The sequence below is a fragment of the Acipenser ruthenus genome, unplaced genomic scaffold (genome assembly GCF_902713425.1).
Source record: "Acipenser ruthenus unplaced genomic scaffold, fAciRut3.2 maternal haplotype, whole genome shotgun sequence".
In the NCBI taxonomy this organism is placed as follows: domain Eukaryota; kingdom Metazoa; phylum Chordata; class Actinopteri; order Acipenseriformes; family Acipenseridae; genus Acipenser; species Acipenser ruthenus.
In genome coordinates this window covers 78725-103947 of record NW_026708180.1, presented here as the reverse complement: position 1 = coordinate 103947, position 25223 = coordinate 78725, and the positions used below count along the sequence as shown (strand labels likewise).

The 25223-nt window shown below is 51.8% G+C and overlaps 3 protein-coding genes across 4 annotated transcripts in view; 2 read left to right on the top strand and 1 right to left on the bottom strand.

Annotated features, from left to right (window-relative positions):
• The first annotated feature begins 289 nt into the window (after positions 1 to 289).
• Positions 290 to 7989, top strand: LOC117411674 (lysosomal amino acid transporter 1 homolog). Its single transcript, XM_059020195.1, has 8 exons — positions 290 to 757; positions 1733 to 1953; positions 2986 to 3115; positions 3248 to 3338; positions 4376 to 4530; positions 4683 to 4775; positions 6549 to 6734; positions 7106 to 7989. Exons 2-8 carry the CDS (start codon positions 1763 to 1765, stop codon positions 7265 to 7267), a joined length of 1008 nt encoding a protein of 335 aa, XP_058876178.1. The 5' UTR covers positions 290 to 757; positions 1733 to 1762; the 3' UTR covers positions 7268 to 7989.
• Positions 7990 to 9911: 1922 nt separating this feature from the next.
• Positions 9912 to 21058, bottom strand: capzb (capping actin protein of muscle Z-line subunit beta). 2 transcript variants are annotated; one of them, XM_059020188.1, is made up of 10 exons: positions 20903 to 21058; positions 16709 to 16798; positions 14520 to 14641; positions 13391 to 13504; positions 13152 to 13293; positions 12808 to 12924; positions 12375 to 12440; positions 12095 to 12171; positions 11083 to 11194; positions 9912 to 10529 (listed from the first exon to the last, which is right to left on the bottom strand). In XM_059020188.1, the coding sequence occupies exons 1-9, from the start codon at positions 20903 to 20905 to the stop codon at positions 11092 to 11094; spliced, it is 834 nt and encodes a 277-aa protein (XP_058876171.1). In that variant the 5' UTR covers positions 20906 to 21058; the 3' UTR covers positions 9912 to 10529; positions 11083 to 11091. The 2 variants fall into 2 exon arrangements, with proteins under 2 accessions (XP_058876171.1, XP_058876172.1); XM_059020189.1 differs by lacking the exon at positions 11083 to 11194.
• Positions 21059 to 23262: 2204 nt separating this feature from the next.
• Positions 23263 to 25223, top strand: part of micos10 (mitochondrial contact site and cristae organizing system subunit 10) — a 2470-nt gene continuing 509 nt past the window's right edge. The window contains exons 1-3 of the mRNA XM_034019317.3: positions 23263 to 23355; positions 24664 to 24711; positions 24883 to 24992. Of these exons, the coding sequence (XP_033875208.1) occupies positions 23292 to 23355; positions 24664 to 24711; positions 24883 to 24992 (222 nt within the window). The 5' untranslated portion in view covers positions 23263 to 23291. The remainder of the gene's footprint in view (positions 23356 to 24663; positions 24712 to 24882; positions 24993 to 25223) is intronic.

The window sequence follows — 25223 nt, the reverse complement described above, 5'->3', positions numbered from 1 at the left end:
CACAGTCCTCATTGTGCACGCAGTGAGTGAAGGGGCATGCGCAGCTCCACAGTCCTCATTGTGCACGCAGTGAGAGAAGGGGCATGCGCAGCTCCACAGTCCTCATTGTGCACACAGTGAGAGAATGGGCATGCGCAGCTCCACAGTCCTCATTGTGCACGCAGTGAGTGAAGGGGCATGCGCAGCTCCACAGTCCTCATTGTGCACGCAGTGAGTGAAGGGGCATGCGCAGCTCCACAGTCCTCATTGTGCACACAGTGAGAGAATGGGCATGCGCAGCTCCACAGTCCTCATTGTGCACGCAGTGAGTGAAGGGGCATGCGCAGCTCCACAGTCCTCATTGTGCACGCAGTGAGTGAAGGGGCATGCGCAGCTCCACAGTCCTCACAGGTTATGTAATTGAAGAGTTTTGAAAGCGGTTCTCTATAGCAGTTTGTGCAGACTCGGCACTGACACTCCCGCAGAATAACACAATGCCGCGTCAGCGAGCAGCTAGGTCAGCTGATTCGTGTGTCACCTGATTGCGGGACTCGTGAAAAACAACTTCCTTAAACACAAGGAGCAGCTGGGATTGAGCGCCGAGAGATCAGCCGAGCGCGCCGGGGAGACTGCTACACCGTGGACAGAGCGCCCGAACCCCGCTGCACGGTGACTCGCTGAGCGGGGAGAGGCGATTTATTGCCCGGAGTGTTTATCTGTGCAACTCCGCGAGTCACAGAGGATCACGGAATCGAAACAGAAGCATTGTCTGAAATCGGTGAGTCCAGTCGTTCAATCAAAAGCGAAAACTAATCTACAGTGACTATTGTTAGCACAGCATGTTTGTATCGCGATTAAGAACACATTCAAAATGAAAAATCGCTCGTTTGGGAGTCATGATTAGCTAAGGAGACAAGAACAGGATTTGCTCTTTATAACACACAGGGACTGGTTTTGCCCGGTAATGCATTTGAATGATTTCATCGACATTCCTATAGTAGCATATGCTACTCTATGCTACTATAGGAGTGTCGATTAAAACGTACAGGGCAGAGCCAATAGCGACATAAACACGGCGTCACGGCACGCAACAAACACGAATTCTGTGCGCGTGGTGCCCGCATTTCTCTTCAGTATAATATACCCTGGCCCTGCAGTAGCACCCCTAGAGCCCGACTGCGGGATTGCGCCGTCATCGGGTCTCTGAATTGTGGGTAACGCTTTCTGTTGTCCGGCATAAATTTATATTAAATAGATATGCAACTGCATATTAAATTAATATATAATAAATATGCAATAGCTGTTTTTTTTCTAAATGTTAAGCACATGTCGATTGAAAATGTAATTGCAGATCCCGTCCATTTCTATTACGTTTTGTTAGCCTTGCAGATCTGTAATAATGTCCCATTGTTTACATGTTTCTAATTGAAAATACAGTTCATCTGACCTAAATGTCAATGGAAAGTAACAAGGAATAATTGAACATAAATTCAGTATCAATTACATATCTATTAAATATTAATTCAACATTAATTTAATATGTAATTGCATGTCTATTAAATAATAATTTAACATGCAATCACATATCTATTAAATAGTAATTTAACATGCAATTGCACATGTATTTGATATTAATTGATGCCCCTAATAGAAAGCGTTGTTGAATTGTGAAAGTCGCTTCCCTCCTCTTCAGAGCAGCGGGTTGGCTCAGCAGTGTGGCTCTCACTTCCTGTGTCGCTTTGTCCTGTTTCAGCCGCGGCCGTGACCCCTGTGTGACCCCGCGATGGACACCAGTGGTCTGACTCGTGGTGCTTTGGGCTCCGGACCCTTGGACGGGAACTTCTCGTCTCTCTGCCCCAACGGGTCTGTGTGGGTGTGGAAGGGGCTGCGGGAGTGTGCTGAGGACAGCCGGGACATGGCCAGCGTCGTCCTGGGGCTGCTGTCCATCGTGTGCTTCATGGTGTCGTCACTGCCGTGGGTATAGCAGCCGCACGCACACTGACGCACGCACACTGACGCACTGACACATGCACACACACTGACACTGACGCACTGACACACTGACACACACACTGACGCACTGACACACACACTGACGCACTGACACACACACTGACACTGACACACGCACACTGACACACGCACACACTGACACACGCACACACTGAAGCACGCACACACTGACGCACACACACACACTGACACGCATGCACGCACACTGACGCACGCACACACTGAGGAGAGCGCAGCAGGGCTCGACTGCTCTGCTCGGGGGGGGGGTGATGAATTTGGAACTTCGGAACTCAGGCAGGAACATTCTGTTCATTCTGAGAGAGTAAGAGCGGGAGTGTGTGTGAAAGAGTGTGTGTCACTGTGATTGTTTTTGAGAGTGTGTGTCACTGATTGTGTGTGAGAGAGTGTGTGTCACTGTGATTGTGTTTGAGAGTGTGTGTCACTGTGATTGTGTTTGAGAGTGTGTGTCACTGTGATTGTGTGTGAGAGAGTGTGTGTGTCACTGTGATTGTGTTTGAGAGTGTGTGTCACTGTGATTGTGTGTGAGAGAGTGTCACTGATTGTGTGTGAGAGAGTGTGTGTCACTGATTGTGTGTGTGAGAGTGTCACTGATTGTGTGTGAGTGTGTCACTGTGATTGTGTGTGAGAGTGTGTCACTGTGATTGTGTGTGTGAGAGTGTGTCACTGATTGTGTGTGAGAGAGTGTGTGTCACTGTGATTGTGTGTGAGAGTGTGTGTCACTGTGATTGTGTGTGAGAGTGTGTGTCACTGTGATTGTGTGAGAGTGTGTGTCACTGTGATTGTGTGTGAGAGTGTGTCACTGTGATTGTGTGTGAGAGTGTGTCACTGTGATTGTGTGAGAGAGTGTGTCACTGTGATTGTGTGTGTGTGTGTGTGTGTGTGTGTGTGTGTGTGTGAGATAGTGTGTCACAAGGACATGCTCTCACACACACTGAGACACGCACACTGTTGATCTGTCTCTCTCTCTCTCAGGCAGTACTACAGGTCCTATAAGTCTGGCAACATGGACCAGGCCTTGTCAATATGGTTCCTATTGGGTTGGCTGGGAGGAGATTCCTGCAATCTGATTGGCTCCTTCCTGGCTGACCAGCTTCCTCTGCAGGTAAGTCAATCTGTTCTGGGGTGCCTATTTTGTGTTCCCAGTCGTGCAGTGTGCAGTGTGCAGTGTGCAGTGCGCAGTGTATCGAGTGTCTCGTCTAGCCTGTGTCTCTCGGTGCTCGCTGTCTCCTCACAGAGCTACACTGCAGTGTACTACATCCTGGCAGACCTGCTGATGCTGGGGCTCTACCTGTACTACAAGATGAAGAACAGGAACACAGAGTGGCGTGAGTCCGCTTCCCCTGCGCTGCTGTGTGTGTGTGTGTCTGTCTGTGTCTGTCTGTGTCAGTGTGCGTGTGTGTGTGTCTGTGTCAGTGTGAGTGTGTCAGTGTCTCTATATTATCAGCCTGTCTCTCCTCCAGGTAGTGGAGTGTTGAACGCAGTGTGTGTGCGTCTCAGTGTGTGTGTGTTTGTGTGTCTCAGTGTCAGTGTCTCGGTGTCAGTGTCTCAGTGTGTCAGTGTCTCTCTGTATTATCAGCCTGTCTCTCCTCCAGGTAGTGGAGTGTTGAATGCAGTGTGTGTGTGTGTGTGTGTGTGTGTCTCAGTGTCAGTGTCTCGGTGTCAGTGTCTCAGTGTGTCAGTGTCTCTCTGTATTATCAGCCTGTCTCTCCTCCAGGTAGTGGAGTGTTGAATGCAGTGTGTGTGTGTGTGTTTCGGTGTCTCAGTGTGTCAGTGTCTCTCCTCCAGGTAGTGGAGTGTTGAACGCAGTGTGTGTGCGTCTCAGTGTGTGTGTGTTTGTGTGTCTCAGTGTCAGTGTCTCGGTGTCAGTGTCTCAGTGTGTCAGTGTCTCTCTGTATCATCAGCCTGTCTCTCCTCCAGGTAGTGGAGTGTTGAATGCAGTGTGTGTGTGTGTGTGTGTGTGTGTGTGTGTCTCAGTGTCAGTGTCTCGGTGTCAGTGTCTCAGTGTGTCAGTGTCTCTCTGTATTATCAGCCTGTCTCTCCTCCAGGTAGTGGAGTGTTGAATGCAGTGTGTGTGTGTGTGTGTGTGTGTGTGTGTGTGTCTCAGTGTCAGTGTCTCGGTGTCTGTGTCTCAGTGTGTCAGTGTCTCTCTGTATTATCAGCCTGTCTCTCCTCCAGGTAGTGGAGTGTTGAATGCAGTGTGTGTGTGTGTGTGTGTGTCTCAGTGTCAGTGTCTCGGTGTCAGTGTCTCAGTGTGTCAGTGTCTCTCTGTATTATCAGCCTGTCTCTCCTCCAGGTAGTGGAGTGTTGAATGCAGTGTGTGTGTGTGTTTCGGTGTCTCAGTGTGTCAGTGTCTCTCCTCCAGGTAGTGGAGTGTTGAACACAGTGGGCGTGTTCTCTCTTCTGGGAGTCTCAGCCTCCCTGTCACTCTTCAAGGGGGCGGGGCTGCACAGTGACACACCCCCAGGGTTCAGAGGTCGTGTGCTGCTGTCCCTCACTGCGGACGAGAACGGCGCGGAGGTGAGTGACTCCGGGGATCATGGGAAATCCTGGCCAGGCCCGATTACTCCCATTGACACGAGTGTTTGGATGGCGCGGTGTGGATGGCGCGGTGTGGATGGCGCGGTGTGAGGTGCTGGCTCTGTTTTCTCACCCCCTCTCTGTCTCTCCAGTCGTTCACCAGCTTGGAGATCGTGGGCTTCGCGATCGGCTCCGTCTCCTCAGTGCTGTACCTGTGCTCCCGCGGGCCGCAGATCTACACCAATGTGAGTCTGTGTGTGTGTGAGTCTCCATGGTGTGAGTCTGTGTGTGTGTGTGAGTCTGTGTGTGTGTGAGTCTCCATGGTGAGTCTCCATGGTGTGAGTCTGTGTGCGTGTGTGTGAGTCTCCATGGTGTGAGTCTGTGTGTGAGTCTCCATGGTGTGAGTCTGTGTGTGTGAGTCTCCGTGGTGTGAGTCTGTGTGTGTGTGTCTCCGTGGTGAGTCTGTGTGTGTGAGTCTCCATGGTGAGTCTGTGTGTGTGTGTCTCCGTGGTGAGTCTGTGTGTGTGTCTCCATGGTGTGAGTCTGTGTGTGTGAGTCTCCGTGGTGTGAGTCTGTGTGTGTGTGTGTCTCCGTGGTGAGTCTGTGTGTGTGTGTCTCCGTGGTGAGTCTGTGTGTGTGTGTGAGTCTCCATGGTGTGAGTCTGTGTGTGTGAGTCTCCATGGTGTGAGTCTGTGTGTGTGAGTCTCCATGGTGTGAGTCTGTGTGTGTGTGAGTCTCCATGGTGTGAGTCTGTGTGTGTGTGTCTCCGTGGTGAGTCTGTGTGTGTGTGTGAGTCTCCATGGTGTGAGTCTGTGTGTGTGAGTCTCCGTGGTGAGTCTGTGTGTGTGTGTGAGTCTCCATGGTGTGAGTCTGTGTGTGTGAGTCTCCGTGGTGTGAGTCTGTGTGTGTGTGTGAGTCTCCATGGTGTGAGTCTGTGTGTGTGAGTCTCCGTGGTGTGAGTCTGTGTGTGTGTGTCTCCGTGGTGAGTCTGTGTGTGTGTGTGAGTCTCCATGGTGTGAGTCTGTGTGTGTGTGTCTCCGTGGTGAGTCTGTGTGTGTGTGTGTGAGTCTCCATGGTGTGAGTCTGTGTGTGTGAGTCTCCATGGTGTGAGTCTGTGTGTGTGTGTGTGAGTCTCCATGGTGTGAGTCTGTGTGTGTGAGTCTCCATGGTGTGAGTCTGTGTGTGTGAGTCTCCATGGTGTGAGTCTGTGTGTGTGAGTCTCCATGGTGTGAGTCTGTGTGTGTGAGTCTCCATGGTGTGAGTCTGTGTGTGTGTGTGTGAGTCTCCATGGTGTGAGTCTGTGTGTGTGTGTCTCCGTGGTGAGTCTGTGTGTGTGTGTGAGTCTCCATGGTGTGAGTCTGTGTGTGTGTGTCTCCGTGGTGAGTCTGTGTGTGTGTGTGAGTCTCCATGGTGTGAGTCTGTGTGTGTGAGTCTCCATGGTGTGAGTCTGTGTGTGTGTGAGTCTGTGTGTGTGTGTGTGAGTCTGTGTGTGTGAGTCTCCATGGTGTGAGTCTGTGTGTGTGTGTGTGAGTCTCCATGGTGTGAGTCTGTGTGTGTGAGTCTCCATGGTGTGAGTCTGTGTGTGTGAGTCTCCATGGTGTGAGTCTGTGTGTGTGTGTCTCCGTGGTGTGTCTGTGTGTGAGTCTCCGTGGTGTGAGTCTGTGTGTGTGTGAGTCTGTCTGTGTGTGTGTCTGTGTGCGTGTGTGTGAGTCTCCTTGGTGTGAGTCTGTGTGTGTGAGTCTCCATGGTGTGAGTCTGTGTGTGTGAGTCTCCATGGTGAGTCTGTGTGTGTGTGTGAGTCTCCATGGTGTGAGTCTGTGTGTGTGTGTCTCCGTGGTGTGTCTGTGTGTGTGTGTGTCTCCGTGGTGTGAGTCTGTGTGTGTGAGAGAGAGAGACTCTGTGTGTGTGCGTGTGGATCTCATTTGGATCTCAGTGTATCTCGTGTGGATCTCAGTGGATGGATCTGGTTTATGACATTTTCCAATTTCTAAATGTAACCCCGCCCCCCCCATCCTCAGTTTAAGAGGAAGTCGACTGCAGGCGTGTCCTGCTTCCTGTTTGCGCTGGTGATTCTGGGAAACATGACATACGGACTGAGCGTGCTCCTGAAGAACCCGGACCGTGGCCAGGCCGAGGGGAACTACGTGCTGCACCACCTGCCCTGGCTGATCGGGAGCCTGGGGACCCTGAGTCTGGACATCATCGTATCCTTTAAACTGGAGAGGGGAGGGGAGGGGAGGGGAGGGGAGGGAGGGACTGCAGCCTCACCCTGCCTGGGACCCTGAGTCTGGACATCATCGTATCCTTTACACTGGAGAGGGGAGAGGGAGAGGGAGAGGGGAGAGGGGAGAGGAGGAGGGGGAGGAGAGGGAGGAGAGGGAGAGGGAGAGGGAGAGGGGGAGAGGGGAGGGAGGGACTGCAGCCTCACCCTGCCTGGGACCCTGAGTCTGGACACTGTTCTGCACAGCTAAGGATAATGTCATGTTAACATCCACTTTGTGGTTTTCCACATACTAGATGAAAAACTGACAACAGTTGAAAGACTTTGTTTCCTTGACAGAAGCCCCTCCCTCAGATCGCCCTGCAGTTCATGCTGTATCAAAACCCGCCCCCCGAAGAGAAGAGCGAGGAGCGCGCCGCCCTGCTGGACAAGGAGAGTAACGGCAGCGTGTACGGCTCACAGGATCCTGCCTCGGGGGGGGGGGGGGGTTTGTGTGATTGCTGTGTGTGTGGCTAGGGTTAGGGTTTGAAAAGGAAACTCTTTTAAAGGCTCATTCTGGAACGAGGGTTTCAATCCCCTCACAATCAGGCTGCTGTCTTTATCCCCCCCGAACTCTGATTTTAATCATCTTCTCAAATCTCTTTCTAGTGCAGCAGCAGACTGGGTTGTAACTGCAGTTCCTGTAAGTGGGATACTTGCATTGCACACAGTGCCACCTGCTGGACACACATTTTATTGCACCTGTTTAACTGTTCAGAACTCTGGTCATTCCAAAGTTGTGCACACACAGCAGATAGGTAAAGGGAATTTGAATGGTGCTATCTAATCAATATGGTCTGGGTGTTGAGCGCTGCTCTTCCATTGTGTTGATGTTCATACCTCAGTCAGGTGCTGCATTCTTCAGCACACTTTATATAATAATCTTTATACTGTAATGCTTTCTTTTTGCAGCAGGGGGCGCTATAGATGTTGTTTCCATACATGCAGGCTGTTTGAAATGTCCTGGCCCGTTGCAGGGTACACAGTGCCATCACTGTATAGAAATGCGTATTGTGGAAGTACTGTATATTAGGGCACGTCAATCACAAGAGCCCCCTGCTGGGGAAAGTGCAGCAGTGCGTGTGTGAGGTCATTTCTTATCTATTACTAAGTACTGTAAATGTTTACAATGAAACCTGAGCATTTTATATATCGGATGACATATCGTACAATAAAAACAAGAAGTTTAGAAACTGAAAGATGGTGGTAGCGTGTTTTTTTTTTAAAAACCAGGAATGTATTAACATGATGCCAACAGCTCTGATTGTTAACCTGCAAGAGGCGTTTACACTAGAAGGCCGCTAGAGGTCATCTTACTCTGTTAACTAAAACAACAGCAGTGTTGTTCCAATTCTGGCCACCAGAGGTCACTCTCACTTCACCAGTCTCGGTAGAGTTAAGGTATAAAAAAAGTTTCCAAACGAGAGGAGGCCCCATTCAGCCCATCTTGCTCATTTGGTTGTAGTAGCTTATTGATCCCAGAATCTCATCAAGCAGCTTCTTGAAGGATCCCAGTGTGTCAGCTTCAACAACATTACTGGGAAGTTGGTTCCAGACCCTCACAATTCTGTGTAAAAAAAGTGTCTCCTATTTTCTGTTCTGCCCTTTTATCTAATCTACATTTGTGACCCCTGGTCCTTGTTTCTTTTTTCAGGTTGAAAAAGTCCCCTGGGTCGACATTGTCTATACCTTTTAGGATTTTGAATGTTTGAATCAGATCGCCGCGTCGTCTTCTTTGTTCAAGACTGACTAGATTCAATTCTTTGAGCCTGTCTGCACACGACATGCCTTTTAAACCCGGGATAATTCTGGTTGCTCTTCTTTGTACTCTTTCTAGAGCAGCAATATCCTTTTTGCAGCGAGGTGACCAGAATTGAACACAATATTCTAGATGAGGTCTTACTAATGCATTATAAAGTTTTGACATTACTTCCCTTGATTTAAATTCAACACTTTTCACAATATATCCGAGCATCTTGCGCCCTCGGGTTCCCTTTAAACAGGAGCGCCCTCGGGTTCCCTTTAAACAGGAGCGCGCGCTCGGGTTCCCTTTAAACAGGAGCGCGCGCTCGGGTTCCCTTTAAACAGGAGCGCGCTCGGGTTCCCTTTAAACAGGAGCGCGCTCGGGTTCCCTTTAAACAGGAGCGCGCTCGGGTTCCCTTTAAACAGGAGCGCGCTCGGGTTCCCTTTAAACAGGAGCGCGCTCGGGTTCCCTGTAAACAGGAGCGCGCTCGGGTTCCCTGTAAACAGGAGCGCGCTCGGGTTCCCTGTAAACAGGAGCGCCCTCGGGTTCCCTTTAAACAGGAGCGCCCTCGGGTTCCCTTTAAACAGGAGCGCGCGCTCGGGTTCCCTTTAAACAGGAGCGCGCGCTCGGGTTCCCTTTAAACAGGAGCGCGCGCTCGGGTTCCCTTTAAACAGGAGCGCGCGCTCGGGTTCCCTTTAAACAGGAGCGCGCGCTCGGGTTCCCTTTAAACAGGAGCGCGCGCTCGGGTTCCCTGTAAACAGGAGCGCGCGCTCGGGTTCCCTGTAAACAGGAGCGCGCGCTCGGGTTCCCTTTAAACAGGAGCGCGCCCTCGGGTTCCCTTTAAACAGGAGCGCGCCCTCGGGTTCCCTTTAAACAGGAGCGCGCCCTCGGGTTCCCTTTAAACAGGAGCGCGCCCTCGGGTTCCCTTTAAACAGGAGCGCGCCCTCGGGTTCCCTTTAAACAGGAGCGCGCGCTCGGGTTCCCTTTAAACAGGAGCGCGCGCTCGGGTTCCCTTTAAACAGGAGCGCGCGCTCGGGTTCCCTTTAAACAGGAGCGCGCGCTCGGGTTCCCTTTAAACAGGAGCGCGCGCTCGGGTTCCCTTTAAACAGGAGCGCGCGCTCGGGTTCCCTTTAAACAGGAGCGCGCGCTCGGGTTCCCTTTAAACAGGAGCGCGCGCTCGGGTTCCCTTTAAACAGGAGCGCGCGCTCGGGTTCCCTTTAAACAGGAGCGCGCGCTCGGGTTCCCTTTAAACAGGAGCGCGCGCTCGGGTTCCCTTTAAACAAGAGCGCGCTCGGGTTCCCTTTAAACAGGAGCGCCCTCGGGTTCCCTTTAAACAGGAGCGCGCTCGGGTTCCCTTTAAAGAATCCACAAGACCAGTTTGCTTTAGACCAGTTTTGAGTTTTATTGTCATCATCATCATTATTATTATCATGGTGGAGGCTCCAGTAAGAGAGATCTCTCTGAGGTTTGTAAGATCTTTACAAAGACACACGCTTCACAAAAACAAGCCTGCGTTTCCATCACTGGAACGCACCTCCGTACAACTCTGAAACTTACACCAAAAACCAAGAGAGAAAAAGACGACACAAAAAACATCCAGCTGTGTTTAGTGTGTACCATTATTACATCTGAATCAAAGAAACAAAATACTTCTAATGAAAGAACGAGAGTCTGCAGGGTTAGCCGGCCCGCGCGGGAAAAGAAACACTTACTGCACGGTTTGTGTTTCGTGTTTTTTTTATTTTAAATGGATAAAGTGAATGGCTTTGAGAGTGAGCGAATAACAGACAGAACAGGACTAAAAAAACAACTAAACAAAAGAAATCTCTGCTCTCAAGAGAGACGGAGAGAGTGCGCAGCGTTGGACAGGGAGAGGGGAGGGGGGGAGAGACGAGTGCAGCTGGGTTCTAACTCTGCTGTTTGCGTTTGAGCGCCTCCACCAGGTCGTTCCTGAGGTTCTCCTGCTTGGATTTGTCTGCCAGTGTCTGTACGCTCCTGAGGGGAGGGACAGGGGGAGAGAGAGAGGGAGAGAGGGATTAGAAGCCCGCTCAACACCAGCCGCTCCACAGCCGGGCTCCTCCACTGCATTGCTCTATCCTGACATTTAAAACAACGCTTCCTCCGAAATGAAAAATCAAAGGAAAACACGGTAATGAAGACAATGTGATAAATACAGAGAGTGAGAGCAGACTGTACTGTAGAGAGAGAGAGTGAGAGTGAGAGTGAGAGCAGACTGTACTGTAGAGAGCGAGAGCAGACTGTACTGTAGAGAGTGAGAGAATGAGAGCAGGCAATGATTCCACTCTGAACAGCTCAAGCAGCGATGGGGCAGCCGTGCCTCTCACACACACACACACACACACACACACACACACAGCAGAGAGGAGCCGGGTTAGGGTGCGGGTGCGAGGGGCACACACACACAGCAGAGAGGAGCCGGGTTAGGGTGCGGGTGCGGGGGGCACACACACACACAGCAGAGAGGAGCCGGGTTAGGGTGCGGGTGCGGGAGAGGGGCGCACACACACACACACGGCCCGGGAGGTACCTGCACTGTCTAGTTCTCAGGCTGCACGAAGATCTGCCGCTGTGTCAGCACCTGAGACAGCTCACGCTGCAGCTGCTTGTACTTTTGATTATCGGGCAAAGAATCGATAGATCTGAGGGAGGGGGAGGGGCGGGAGAGGGAGAGGGAGAGGGGAGGGGAGGGAGGAGAAAGCATGGAACAGAGGGAGGAAAGAATGGAGCCAGATTGGGGAAGGAAAGAAGGAAAAAAGAAGGAAGGATGGTGAGATGGAGGAATACAAACCAGAGTTTAGGAAATGCAGAGAGCTGAACGACTCACTGCAGCAAGATCGAGGACGAAAGAAAAAACAAACAATGACAAACTGAAGAGAAATCATGAAAGTGAGGGGAGGGGTCAGGTCTGCACAGCAACTCGGAGAGGGGGTACGGGGAGCTAGCTCTCTCTGCTGGAGTGACTGCATGGGGGAGGGGGGGAGGCTGCAAATGTCTTCTATATCTGGTCAGTGACCCCTCACCCAGCAGGTACTGCTTGGCACGTGAATGCGTGTGATTGCCATGTGCTTGCTGTGTGAATGGCGTGTGATTGCCATGGGCTTGGCATGTGATTGCGATTGCCATGTGCTTGCTGTGTGAATGGCGTGTGATTGCCATGGGCTTGGCATGTGACTTGGATTGCCATGTGCTTGCTTGTGAATGGAGTGTGATTGTCATGTGATTGTCGTGTGAATGGAGTGTGATTGTCATGTGCTTGCTGTGTGAATGGAGTGTGATTGTCATGTGCTTGCTGTGTGAATGGAGTGTGATTGTCATGTGCTTGCTGTGTGAATGGAGTGTGATTGTCATGTGCTTGCTGTGTGAATGGAGTGTGATTGTCATGTGCTTGCTGTGTGAATGGAGTGTGATTGTCATGTGCTTGCTGTGTGGTTGGCATGTGCTTGCTGTGTGAATGGCGTGTGATTGTCATGTGCTTGCTGTGTGAATGGTGTGTGGTTGGCATGTGCTTGCTGTGTGAATGGCGTGTGGTTGGCGTGTACCTCAGCCCATTGACGATGTCCTTGGTCTTCCCAAAGTAGATCTCATTCAGAGTGCTGCGGATCTTATTCTCCATGTCCTGCAAAGGTATGGAATGGAGGCGTGTTAATGAGGACTGCTCTCAACCAATCAGAAACAGAGACACACACACACACACACACACACACAATCTCCTCTGACACCCTTGCAGGAGACCCCCCCCCCCCCCCGACACAACTCCCCTGTGTGACAGTGTGTGAGAGACAGACAGTGTGAGAGAAATGAGACTGCAGTTCCACGTACCTCCACCAGGCGGCCGATGTTGGCTATGTGAGGAGACGACTCACTGACTGTCTCGTCCTTCTCCATCTGAAACAGAGCAGAAAAAGATCAGAGATTAGCAAGGCGTCCCTGCAGAGCACAGAGCTGCTCAGCCCAGCCCAGCCATTCCCAGCGCAGTTCCTCACAGTGACAGCAGGGGGCAGTGCTCTGGCCAGGCTTGTTGTGACAACCTTGGAATTCGTGAGGGGAGTGGCCCAGCGCCCCTGGCAAAGTGAGTAATAAAAACAGTGTGAGTGTGTGTGTGTGTGTGTGTGTGTGTGTGTGTGTGTGTGTGTGAGTGTGAGCTTGGCCCCGCTATAAGACAAGGGGCTCCAGCGGTCAGTACGGTGACCAGGCAGGGGCTCCAGCAGTCAGTACAGTGACCAGGCAGGGGCTCCAGCGGTCAGTATTGTACCTGTCTGGTCAGGCTGCCCCCCAGGTTCATGGTGCCTGAGCCGGTCTTGGTGGTCTGCAGCCACAGCATGACTGTCGAGGTCAGCTTGTAGTGGGCAGTGCGGCCGCTGGACTTCTCCTGAGGAGAGAGAGAGCGAGAGAAAGAGAGCGAGAGAGGGGGAGAGAGAGGGAGAGAAAGAGGGCGAGAGAGAGAGGGCGAGAGAGAGAGAGAGAGAGAGAGAGAGAGAGGGTTTACAGTTAGAAACACGATCACAGACATGCAGGCACACAACCTACCCCTGTCCATTCCACTATCACTCCAGCCCTTGATTTTCTTGGCTTGTCTCCCCTCCCCTCCCCTCTCACCTGCACCTCCACCACGTGAATGGAGTCCCAGCAGCCCTTGATTTTCTTGGACCCGTCTCCCGCCTTCTTGATGAGAATCACGCCGGCGAACCCGTGATCCAGATCCCAGAGGTACACCGAGGACACACCCCCCTCGAAATACCTGCAGACCAGACGACACATTACAATACAGTGCAGTGCAGCCCCAAACAATACAATACAGTACTCGCAGGTCTGTACTGGTTTGTACTGGTACTCACAGGTCTCTGTACTGGTCAAAGGCGTTGTTTGCCTCGACCTCCAGCTTGCGCAGGCGGGCCGAGGGCATGGCTCCATCATCGATCGGGGGCTCATACTTATTACTCCAGGGGGACCTGAGAGGAGAAGAGAGAGACTGAGAGAGGAGAGGAGAGGAGAGGGGAGAGAGAGGAGAGGAGAGAAGAGAGAGACAGGGGAGAGGGGAGAAGAGGAGAGAGAGAAGAGGAGAGAGAGAGGAGAGGAGAGGAAAGGGGAGAAGAGAGAGACAGAGAGGAGAGGAGAGGGGAGAGAGACAGGGGAGAGAGAGAAGAAGAGAGACAGAGAGGAGAGGAAAGGGGAGAAGAGAGAGACAGAGAGGAGAGGAGAGGAGAGGGGAGAGAGAAGAGAGGAGAGAAGAGAGAGACAGAGAGGAGAGGAGAGGGGAGAGAGACAGGGGAGAGAGAGAAGAAGAGAGACAGAGAGGAGAGGAGAGGAAAGGGGAGAAGAGAGAGACTGAGAGAGGAGAGGAGAGGGGAGAGAAGAGAGGAGAGAAGAGAGAGACAGGGGAGAGGGAAGAAGAGGAGAGAGAGAAGAGGAGAGACAGAGAGGAGAGAAGAGGAAAGGGGAGAAGAGGAGAGAGAGAAGAGAGGAGAAAAGAGAGAGAGAGGGGAGAAGAGGAGAGAAGAGGAGAGAGACAGAGGAGATGAGAAGAGGAAAGGGGAGAAGAGAGAGACAGAGAGGAGAGGAGAGGGGAGAGAGAGGAGAGGAGAGGAGAGAGGAGAGAAGAGAGGAGAGTGTGGAGAGGGGAGAAGAGGAGAGAGAGAAGAGAGAGACAGAGGAGATGAGAAGAGGAAAGGGGAGAAGAGAGAGATTGAGAGAGGAGAGGAGAGGGGAGAGAGAGGAGAGAGGAGAGACAGAGAGAAGAGGAGAGAGACAGAGACAGAGGAGAGAGACAGAGAGACAGAGGAGAGGAGAGAAGAGACAGGGGAGAGGGGAGAAGAGAGAGACAGAGAGAAGAGGAGAGAGAAGAGAGGAGAAGAGGAGAGACATAGAGGGAGAGAGGACACTGAGGGGAGCAAGGTATAGAGAGGAGAGACAGTGTACACACGCAGCACTGACTGACACACAGGCAGCCGCAGTGCCCTGGCTCACCTGTAGGAGTCCCCGTCTCGGTTGTAGTCACACAGCAGGTAATCCTTCCCCACTATCTTGTCTCGGGCGATCTTGAGAGGCTGGTCAACCGAGGACAGCAGGTCCTCACAGAGACTGGGGACCTGGGATACAAGAGAGAGTTAGACAAGACTGTACCGAGAGGAGAGCAGGGAGAACACACACACACACACACACACACACAGAGACACACACCCACACACCCACACACACAGAGACACACACCCACACAGAGACTGGGGACCTGGGATACAAGAGAGAGTTAGACAAGACTGCACCGAGAGGAGAGCAGGGAGAACACACACAGACACCCACACCCACACACACACACCCACACACACACACCCACACACACACACACACACACAGTGCTTTCCTAGAATACCTGATCCCAGCTCTGTCCAGCAGAGGGCACTGCTGCACTGCAAGAGAGAGGGACTCGCACCGAGCAAAACAACAAAAACAAGAGAGAGAGAGAGAGAGAGCCTGGAGCGCTTTGAGAAGACTCTGCCAGAACACTGCCTGAGAGACACCATGTAAGGGAAAAGCAGAGAGAGGCACGCACACACACTGAGACACACACACACTGTCTGCATCGCACACACACTGTCTGCATTGCACACACACTGAGACACACACACACACACACACACTGTCTGCATTGCACACACACACTGAGACACACACACACTGTCTGCATTGCACACACACTGAGACACACACACACACACACTGTCTGCATTGCACACACACACCGACACACACACTGTCTGCATTGCACACACACTGAGACACACACACACACTGTCTGCATTGCACACACACACCGACACACACACTGTCTGCATTGCACACACACTGAGACACACACACTGTTTGCATTGCACACACACTGAGACACACACACTGAGACACACACACCAGGGAGGAGGGACGTCTTAATTTTTATCATTAGCATTTCACATGCCATTCTCCTGCAGACACACTGAAAAAGCAATGCAGGTTCAAGTGCAGAAACACAGTCCTGTCCTGCTGCCTGCCTGAGTGTCTGTCTGTCTGTAACGTGTGTTAATGAGAGCGACTGAAGTCTGCTCCAGAGTGAACGACTGCAGGAGTAAATGCACACCTGAGAATGTGACTGTCAGTGAGAGTGGGGGAGTGTGCTTGTGTGGGAGCGTGCTTGTGTGGGAGTATGCACTGCGAGGGTGCTTGTGTGGGAGGGTGCACTGCGAGGGTGCTTGTGTGGGAGCGTGCTTGTGTGCAAGGGTGCTTGTGTGCGAGTGTGCTTGTGTGCGAGTGTGCTTGTGTGCACTGCGAGGGTGCTTGTGTGCGAGGGTGCTTGTGTACGTGGGTGCTTGTGTGCACTGCGAGGGTGCTTGTGTGCGTGGGTGCTTGTGTACGAGGGTGCTTGTGTGCGAGGGTGCGACCGGTACAGCACTCTCCCTGGGGGGTATCCTGTCCCTGCACTGCATGGGAGGTACAGAGGGAGCCAGTAAACAGAGAGAGAGGGAGAGAGAGGGAGACGAGATGACCAGTGTGTCCCGTCACAGCACAGCACTCACAAAGAGACACAGAGAGAGAGAGTATTGAGAAACGATCCTTCTCTCGCAGGACAGCACTCACACAAAGGGCTACAAATTGAGAATCACTCCCCCCCCCACCAACCCCCCGACCCAACAAAGCTGCCCTTGTTTCTGCGGAAACACAATCCGCCATGCCTGCCTGCCTGCCACCCACTACCCACTGCCTCCCAGGTAACCCTTTCAGCGGCGTGCAAAAGTGTGCAGTGAGCTCCTGGAGGGGGTGGGAGCTGCAGGATATGAGAGAGAGAGCGACAGGGCTGCTAATGAGCGCTGAGGGCCGCTGTGGATCTGAGCCAAGGAAACAGCAGACAGGAGAGTGCTAATCCAGGGAGGGGGGGACTCGACACTGAATCACAAAATAAATACATCTGAGAACTATCAGGAATACTGCGGAGCGAAACCAGCTCCCAGCGCAGCCCAGTCTGCAGCTCCCAGAGCAGCCCAGTCTGCAGCTCCCAGCGCAGCCCAGTCTGCAGCTCCCAGAGCAGCCCAGTCTGCAGCTCCCAGAGCAGCCCAGTCTGCAGCTCCCAGAGCAGCCCAGTCTGCAGCTCCCAGAGCAGCCCAGTCTGCAGCTCCCAGTGCACTCACCAGGTCGATGAGGTCACTCAGGTTCTTCTCAATCTGCTGGGGAGGCAGGCGCCTCATCAGGTCCAGAGCACAGTCCAGCTGCTGGTCATTCTGTAGAGAAGAGACATGAGAACATAAAGCACTCTGTCTGAACACACACAAAGCAGCTACTGCTTATTAATATAGAAGAACATACAGCAATCCGCACTGCCAGAGCTCCCAACACAGTGCATCGATATGCTGTCCTTGTGTGTGTAGAAACAGCACAGCCATTAACACAGGAAGGCGGCGCCGCGCTGCAGGTCCAGGTCCCTTTACAATGCTACACTGTGGCTCCTTGTGGCTCCTGTGTGCCCCGCAGTGCCGTTCCCCAGCACTCTCCCACTCTACAGTGAACACAGACAGCAGCGAATCTGCACAGGGCCGAGTGCAGCTGCTACTCATTCCAGAGAAGAACACGGCTCAAGGAATCAGCCACAGAACGAGGGTTAGTGTTCATTATGGGCTGCCCCCTCCTCCCCATGTGTTTCAGCCATCTGCAGAGACTCGCTCGCTCGCTGACCTCATTCTGTCACAGTCCATTAGGGGGGCTGCCTGAGAGAGCAGGCTGGGCTGCCAGACTCCCATTACACAGCAATCTCATCCACTCCTGGTCTCACTAGTTCAATGAGACACACCTGAGCTTAACTGGGGCTAATCGAGCACATAGTAAAACCTGGACTGGGCTGTGCAATAGGAGTCCGGCTCCCATCTCTCGCTGGTTCTGAGGCTCTTTCACTGGGGATTGTGGGGTGAGGCAGTGGAATAGGAAGAGTTTGATGAGAAATGTTACAACAGGTTTTAAAATCACTGCAGTGAACTCACATTAAGGAAGTGATCGGATTTGATTGCATCTGTCTGGCAGAGCCTTTCCAGCAGAAAAAGTCAAAACGTTTTTGAAAGACAATATTTATCAATATTATTATTATTATTATTTTTTTTTTATTATTATTTATTATTATTATTATTATTATTATCATCAATAATAATAATAGTAATAATAATAATAATAATAGTAATAATAATAATAATAATAATAGTAATAATAATAATAATAATAATAATAATAATAATAATAATAATAATAATAATATTCACACTAGTTCACCCTTTGACGCTTCATCAGACTGCCTGCTACCTACAGACCGGATCTCCGCCCCCGGCTGGCCGGGTAGACCCTTAATGCTGATAAACTCGCTTCTTCAAAGCGCAGCGACAGTAAACACAGCCGGCCATGCTGGGGGCGTCCTGTTTATCGTTTATATCACAGACTTACCATTCTTACAAACCGTGTTGTGCGTGTTATTGTACTGATACGCCGCTTCCGTTTCCACTTCGAGGAGAAACAATAAACAAACTGCCCCGGCTCGAGACTGGCACGGGGCAACAGGTTCGCTCAGTGACGTCATAACTGGAATTTGACAGTCGTGTTCGTCACGTCCTGTACCGGAGCTCGCTCCACTATCCATGCCCTTGTTCTGTAGCGCGCTGCACTGCAGTCCAGTCCAGTCCAGTCCGGATGCGCGACTCCGGTTCCGCTACTTTCACAAACAAAGTGAAACAGCGGCAGTAAACTGCTTTGATTCCACCCAGGACTGTTTGCTAAATATGAGCACGAAGTGGGAGGTTACCATTAGAAGCGTGGATCTGACACGTGAAAATACTAACAGCAACGAGATGTTCACAAACATTCAATCCTGCCTCGCACTTAGTTTAACGCTGTTTATAAACATGCAATCCTGCCTCGCATTTAGTTTAAAGCTGTTTATAAACATTCAATCCTGCCTCGCACTTAGTTTAACGCTGTTTATAAACATTAAATCCTGCCTCGCACTTAGTTTAACGCTGTTTATAAACATGCAATCCTGCCTCGCACTTAGTTTAACGCTGTTTATAAACATTCAATCCTGCCTCGCACTTAATTTAAAACTGTTCACAAACATGCCCTTCGCAGATTAAAAATTTCGAGACAGCTGTGCAATCTGGAATGCGTGATCCCCGAATTAGCATTGGATCACATTTATACAAAACATGAAAACAAACTGTTTCCTCAGGAAATGATTTATGAAGCACAAAAGCTCGCTTGCGACGCGGCCGGCACTGCGATGATCTGCTCATGAGAAGCAGAGCCAGAAGCGTCAGTCCCGGGACAGACAGACACGGCCACGACGCTGCGTTTTCTCTTCGTCAGTATTTTCATCACTTATTGCAACATCGCAACACTGAGACACGTTTGCAAAACATAAAGCTGCACAGTGACGCTGCCCACGTGACCCCCGGTATGTGCAGAAGCTCTCTGCTATGTCCTGGGAATAGGATTATTATGATTATGATTATTAAAACACTTCCGCTCAGAAACTGTACAGTAACGCGGCGCTGCGCCCCTAACCGCCCAGAGACGCACCAGCTATAAACCTCATCACTCCTTCGAGATATGGTCTATGTTTCAAACCAAGGGTGAAGCGACTGAATCACTGAACTGCATTCAGCAGAGACAGCCGCCTCCCAGTCCAATGTTTGCACTTGGTTTAGTTTGTCTACATACGGGAGCATGTGTAGTATAATATACAGCGCACCCTGGCCAGTATCTCTCACGCATTTCGCTTTAACAAGACGCTCGCAGCGGCGCTGCACTCCGGCCGCTTCCACACGCAGCTCCCACTATTCCAGGGGTAGGAATGTGGCAACACAAGCCTTGCGCCGTCTGCACAATCCGAGCCGTGGAAATGAACGCGTCTCGACACGCAGCGCTCTCCGAGCAGGGGCGAAGCACCAAGGAAGAAATGGCAACGGCACGCTTTCAAACCGCGACGAAACAACGACAACAACAACGATAATAAAGATACGCGGGACAGTAACGTCCCTGCGCAACCCGGACACGAGTTCACTACCGACCGGTACAAGAGGAAATAAAACTAGTTTCGAGACTCCACCGCGAGGAGGAGGAGAGACAGAGACACACACACACGCCCCCCCCCCCCCCCCCCCACAGACACACACAGAGACACCCCCCACACACACACAGACACACACCCCCCCCCCACACACTCACAGACACACACCCCCCCACACACACTCACAGACACCCCCCACACACACACAAACAGAGACACCCCCACACACAAACAGAGACACCCCCACACACACAAACAGAGACACCCCCCCCACACACACAGACACACCCCGCCCCCCCCACACTCACAGACACCCCCCACACACACACAAACAGAGACACCCCCACACACACACACAAACAGAGACACCCCCCACACACACACAGACACCCCCCCCCCCACACACACACACACACAGACACCCCCCCCCGACACACACACCCCACACACACCCCCCCACACACACACACACAGACCCACACAGTGTTGTTTTCTAACACACACTGTAAGAATATAAACTTGATCGCTTCACACCGTGCAGTATTTTTAAACACTGCAGAGTTTGCACTGTTCAGAGTCCCAGCCAATCAGATGTTTACTGTGAACACGGCCTCACTACATTACATAGACAAGTGAGAAACAAATCCACACACACACACACACACAGAGACAAATACAAACACACACAGACAGAGACAAATGCAAACACACAGAAAAACACACACAGAGTAAATCCACACACACACAAACAAATACAAACACACACACACAGAGAGAGAGACAAATACAAACACACACAGAGTAAATCCACACACACACAAAGCAATAATAACACCAATGTGTGCACGAGCAGGAAGAGCAGGCGTCCTCGCGAGTCTCTGTGAACCCCAGCAACCCTGAAATAACCGCAGCATCACCCGGCTGCAGAGCGGGACTGCACCTCGCGACGGACAGCATGCAGGTGCTTGCAGGACCGGTACACGGACCTGATCACTGAGCACGGATCCCCTGATATCACTCAAGCACATTGACATGAACCCCCATTCTCCCGCTGCCTGAAGTGTGCACAGCGCCCAGTCCTCACGTGACTGCGGTCACTATGACATTATTATTATTATTATTATTATTATTATTACCATCGCTATTCACATACAGTAACCCACCCAAGACCGTCCTCCCTCCCGCAAAACAAAACACTTCCTCTACCGACCCGCGGCTCCAGCGCCCGGAGCGCACCCCGCCTGCCTCTCCCCTCGCCGCCCCGCTGCACGGACACACTTACCATGTTCCCCGGTGTCAGTTTTCCGCTGTAAGGTGAAGTTTTCTTGTGTTTTTTTAATCAGATTTTCCAGGAGATCCTCTATCAGCCCTGCCCAGTCTGCAGATAAACTTCCTGTAGAGAGAAGGGGGGGGTGAATATTGCACATCCGGGTCATGCTGCTGCAGCCTCACATTAGCCAATCAGAGCGCCGCAATCAGCCCATGGCCAAGTATGGAGAGTAAGGAGAGAGAGAGAGAGAGAGAGAGAGAGAGAGAGAGAGAGAGAGAGAGAGAGAGAGAGAGAGAGAGACTGACTGACTGACTCCACGGACAGGGGAATGTATTTGTTGAATCTGGTGAGAGACGTTGTCGAAAGGGAGGGCGGGGCCAGAGATCGGGACTCTGCTGGGAATTACAGTTTATTACAAAAACACACATGAAGTCCAGCAGCTCGGACAAAACTCTATCCAAGTGCAGCTGTATAGATCCTGGACAGGGCGCAGCTCAGAAGCTGGGCTGACACGGGCGCTGCTGTAGAGATCCTGGACAGGGCGCAGCTCAGAAGCTGGGCTGACACGGGCGCTGCTGTAGAGATCCTGGACAGGGCGCAGCTCAGAAGCTGGGCTGACACGGGCGCTGCTGTAGAGATCCTGGACAGGGCGCAGCTCAGAAGCTGGGCTGACACGGGCGCTGCTGTAGAGATCCTGGACAGGGCGCAGCTCAGAAGCTGGGCTGACACGGGCGCTGCTGTAGAGATCCTGGACAGGGCGCAGCTCAGAAGCTGGGCTGACACGGGAGCTGCTGTAGAGATCCTGGACAGGGCGCAGCTCAGAAGCTGGGCTGACACGGGAGCTGCTGTAGGGATCCTGGACAGGGCGCAGCTCAGAAGCTGGGCTGACACGGGCGCTGCTGTAGAGATCCTGGACAGGGCGCAGCTCAGAAGCTGGGCTGACACGGGAGCTGCTGTAGAGATCCTGGACAGGGCGCAGCTCAGAAGCTGGGCTGACACGGGAGCTGCTGTAGAGATCCTGGACAGGGCGCAGCTCAGAAGCTGGGCTGACACGGGAGCTGCTGTAGAGATCCTGGACAGGGCGCAGCTCAGAAGCTGGGCTGACACGGGCGCTGCTGTAGAGATCCTGGACAGGGCGCAGCTCAGAAGCTGGGCTGACACGGGCGCTGCTGTAGAGATCCTGGACAGGGCGCAGCTCAGAAGCTGGGCTGACACGGGCGCTGCTGTAGAGATCCTGGACAGGGCGCAGCTCAGAAGCTGGGCTGACACGGGAGCTGCTGTAGAGATCCTGGACAGGGCGCAGCTCAGAAGCTGGGCTGACACGGGAGCTGCTGTAGAGATCCTGGACAGGGCGCAGCTCAGAAGCTGGGCTGACACGGGTCGGGTTTCTGTTGATTGACTGGACAGGGATGACGTGTCATAGGACGCGCTGCACCCACACTGAGCTGTGAACTCGTTTTCACGGGCAGTCTCTGGGCAGGTGTAGACAAAGGAAGGAAATAAATCAACAAACACAAAAACGGAAACCAAAATAATACAAAGCAAACAGCACTTACACAAGGGAGCAAGTTGCAACTGCAGGATTAAATAACGTGACGTCATCTCCTCAAACTCAACTATTCCCTCCAAGCAAATACACCGTTATAATATAAAAAAGAAAACAGCTCAAATTCCTGGGGTCAAAATCAATCCCCTCCCACCCGATTTTAATAATCGCAGTTAATAGCATATGAAATAATTCCCCTCCCACCCGATTTTAATAATCGCAGTTAATAGCATATCAAATAATTCCGCTCCCACCCGATTTTAATGATCGCTGTTAATAGCATATCAAATAATTCCCCTCCCACCCGATTTTAATAATCGCAGTTAATAGCATATCAAATAATTCCCCTCCCACCCGATTTTAATAATCGCTGTTAATAGCATATCAAATAATTCCCCTCCCACCCGATTTTAATAATCGCTGTTAATAGCATATCAAATAATTGGGCAGCAGTGTGGAGTAGTGGTTAGGGCTCTGGACTCTTGACTGGAGGGTTGTGGGTTCAATCCCCAGTGGGGGACACTGCTGTTGTACCCTTGAGCAAGGTACTTTACCTGGATTGCTCCAGTAAAAAACCCAACTGTATAAATGGGTAATTGTATGTAAAATAATGTATAATGTGCAGTGTGTTTCTAAGCTCTGTGTGTGTGCTGGTCTCACTCGGGTTGCAGTGTCCCGCTGTGCTCACAGTGCAGTAACATTGTATTTATTATCATTAATGAAACATGATTCTAAAAGCTTCGATTTCACTCTGCTCTGATCTCGCTGTAGCTCTCGCGATATTTTGCGCAGGTCGCCTCGCCTCTTATAGAGCTGGTGGGGGGGGGGACTCTCGCGATACTTCGTTTCAGGAAGATGTCTGAAGGAGAGTTGGGCAGAAAGTGGGACCGCTGCCTCGCGGACTGCGCCGTGAAGCTCGGTAATTAAAACATGGAAATCAAAATGAAGCTGTCAATTAGAACCGGGCCGGGGCATGCAGTCTGAGGCGCGGCACACGGGAGAGTGCGGGGACGGCTATAGCGGCCTAAAAATCTGCAGGGGAGAGCAAGGGCAGGGACATGGGGTCAAAACTGAGGGGTCACTGCGATACAGACCGAACCGAACCGAACCGAACCGAACCCGGACTGAGCCGGGACGCTGTCGGCTCTGGGAGGTTAACGGGTCGCGTTAGAGGAGAGGAAGGTCACCGAGTAAACAGGCTAGGAGAGCGGACACACTGACAGTGTGACACCGGCAGAGAGAGAGACAGGTCTACCGTTATAGTGACGTACAGAATATTGTGTGGCACGCAGGTGTTTTGTGTGTGTGTGTGTGTGTGTGTTAGTCTGTAAAGCGGTGAATCATTCATATTATAACAACTATATAAAGAAAGTTAATTAAATAGAAACAAGGAACATGACAGAGAAACGAACTGCACAGTGCAGACCAGCACACACAGAGCTTAGAAACACACTGCACAGTGCAGACCAGCACACACACAGAGTTTAGAAACGTACTGCACAGTGCAGACCAGCACACACACAGAGTTTAGAAACGCACTACACAGTGCAGAGCAGCACACACACAGAGCTTAGAAACACACTGCACAGTGCAGACCAGCACACACACAGAGCTTAGAAACACACTGCACAGTGCAGACCAGCACACACAGAGCTTAGAAACACACTGCACAGTGCAGACCAGCACACACACAGAGCTTAGAAACACACTGCGTAGTGCAGACCAGCACACACACAGAGCTTAGAAACACACTGCGCAGTGCAGACCAGCACACACACAGAGCTTAGAAACACACTGCACAGTGCAGAGCAGCACACACACAGAGCTTAGAAACACACTGCACAGTGCAGACCAGCACACACAGAGCTTAGAAACACACTGCACAGTGCAGAGCAACACACACAGAGCTTAGAAACACACTGCACAGTGCAGACCAGCACACACAGAGCTTAGAAACACACTGCACAGTGCAGAGCAGCACACACACAGAGCTTAGAGAAACGAACGTGGAATGGCCATTTTCAGTTAAGAGTGTATCCGATGCAGCGGGTTCAGTCTATCCAGGTGTGCTTGCTGAGTGTGAAGTGTTCTGAACTGGCTCTCCTTGGTGCTGAGGGGCTGCAGTGTGATCCAGGGCCCCTGTCTGGTGAGCTGGTGGGGTTTAGCAGCTCCTGGGGGTGTGATGGCCTCTCCTAACTCCGTCCTGTCCTGTGTTCTCTCCTGACAGGGACTGGGCTGGGGCTCGGGATCGTGTTTTCTGTCGTGTTCTTCAAACGTGAGTACCTCTCTTCCCCCCCCCCCCTCCCTCCAGTCCTGTCTCCTCTCTCTCCTGCCAAGGGATCGTGTGTATTTTCTGCTTTCCTCTCCCCTCCGCTAAGGGACTGTGTGTATTTTCTGCTTTCCTCTCTCCTCTGCTAAGGGAGCGTGTGTATTTTCCTGCCCGCAGGTCGGACGTGGCCCATTGTCTTGGGTTCAGGGATGGGGCTGGGGATGGCGTACTCAAATTGCCAGCAAGACTTCCAGGCTCCGTACCTGCTGCACGGCAAGTGTGTCAAGGTGAGCGGCCTCTGCATCTCTCTCCCTCGCTCTCTCTTCTCTGAAAGCAGTTGCTGATGAAAGCAGTGTCTGTATCAGTCTGTGTCTCTTCTCTTTCTGCTCAGTCAGTCTGTGTTGCTGGTTGAGTTCAGTGTCTGTGTGTGTGTGTGTGTGTGTGTGTGTCAGTGCTGTGTGTGTGTGTGTGTGTGTCAGTGCTGTGTGTGTGTCAGTGCTGTGTGTGTCAGTGCTGTG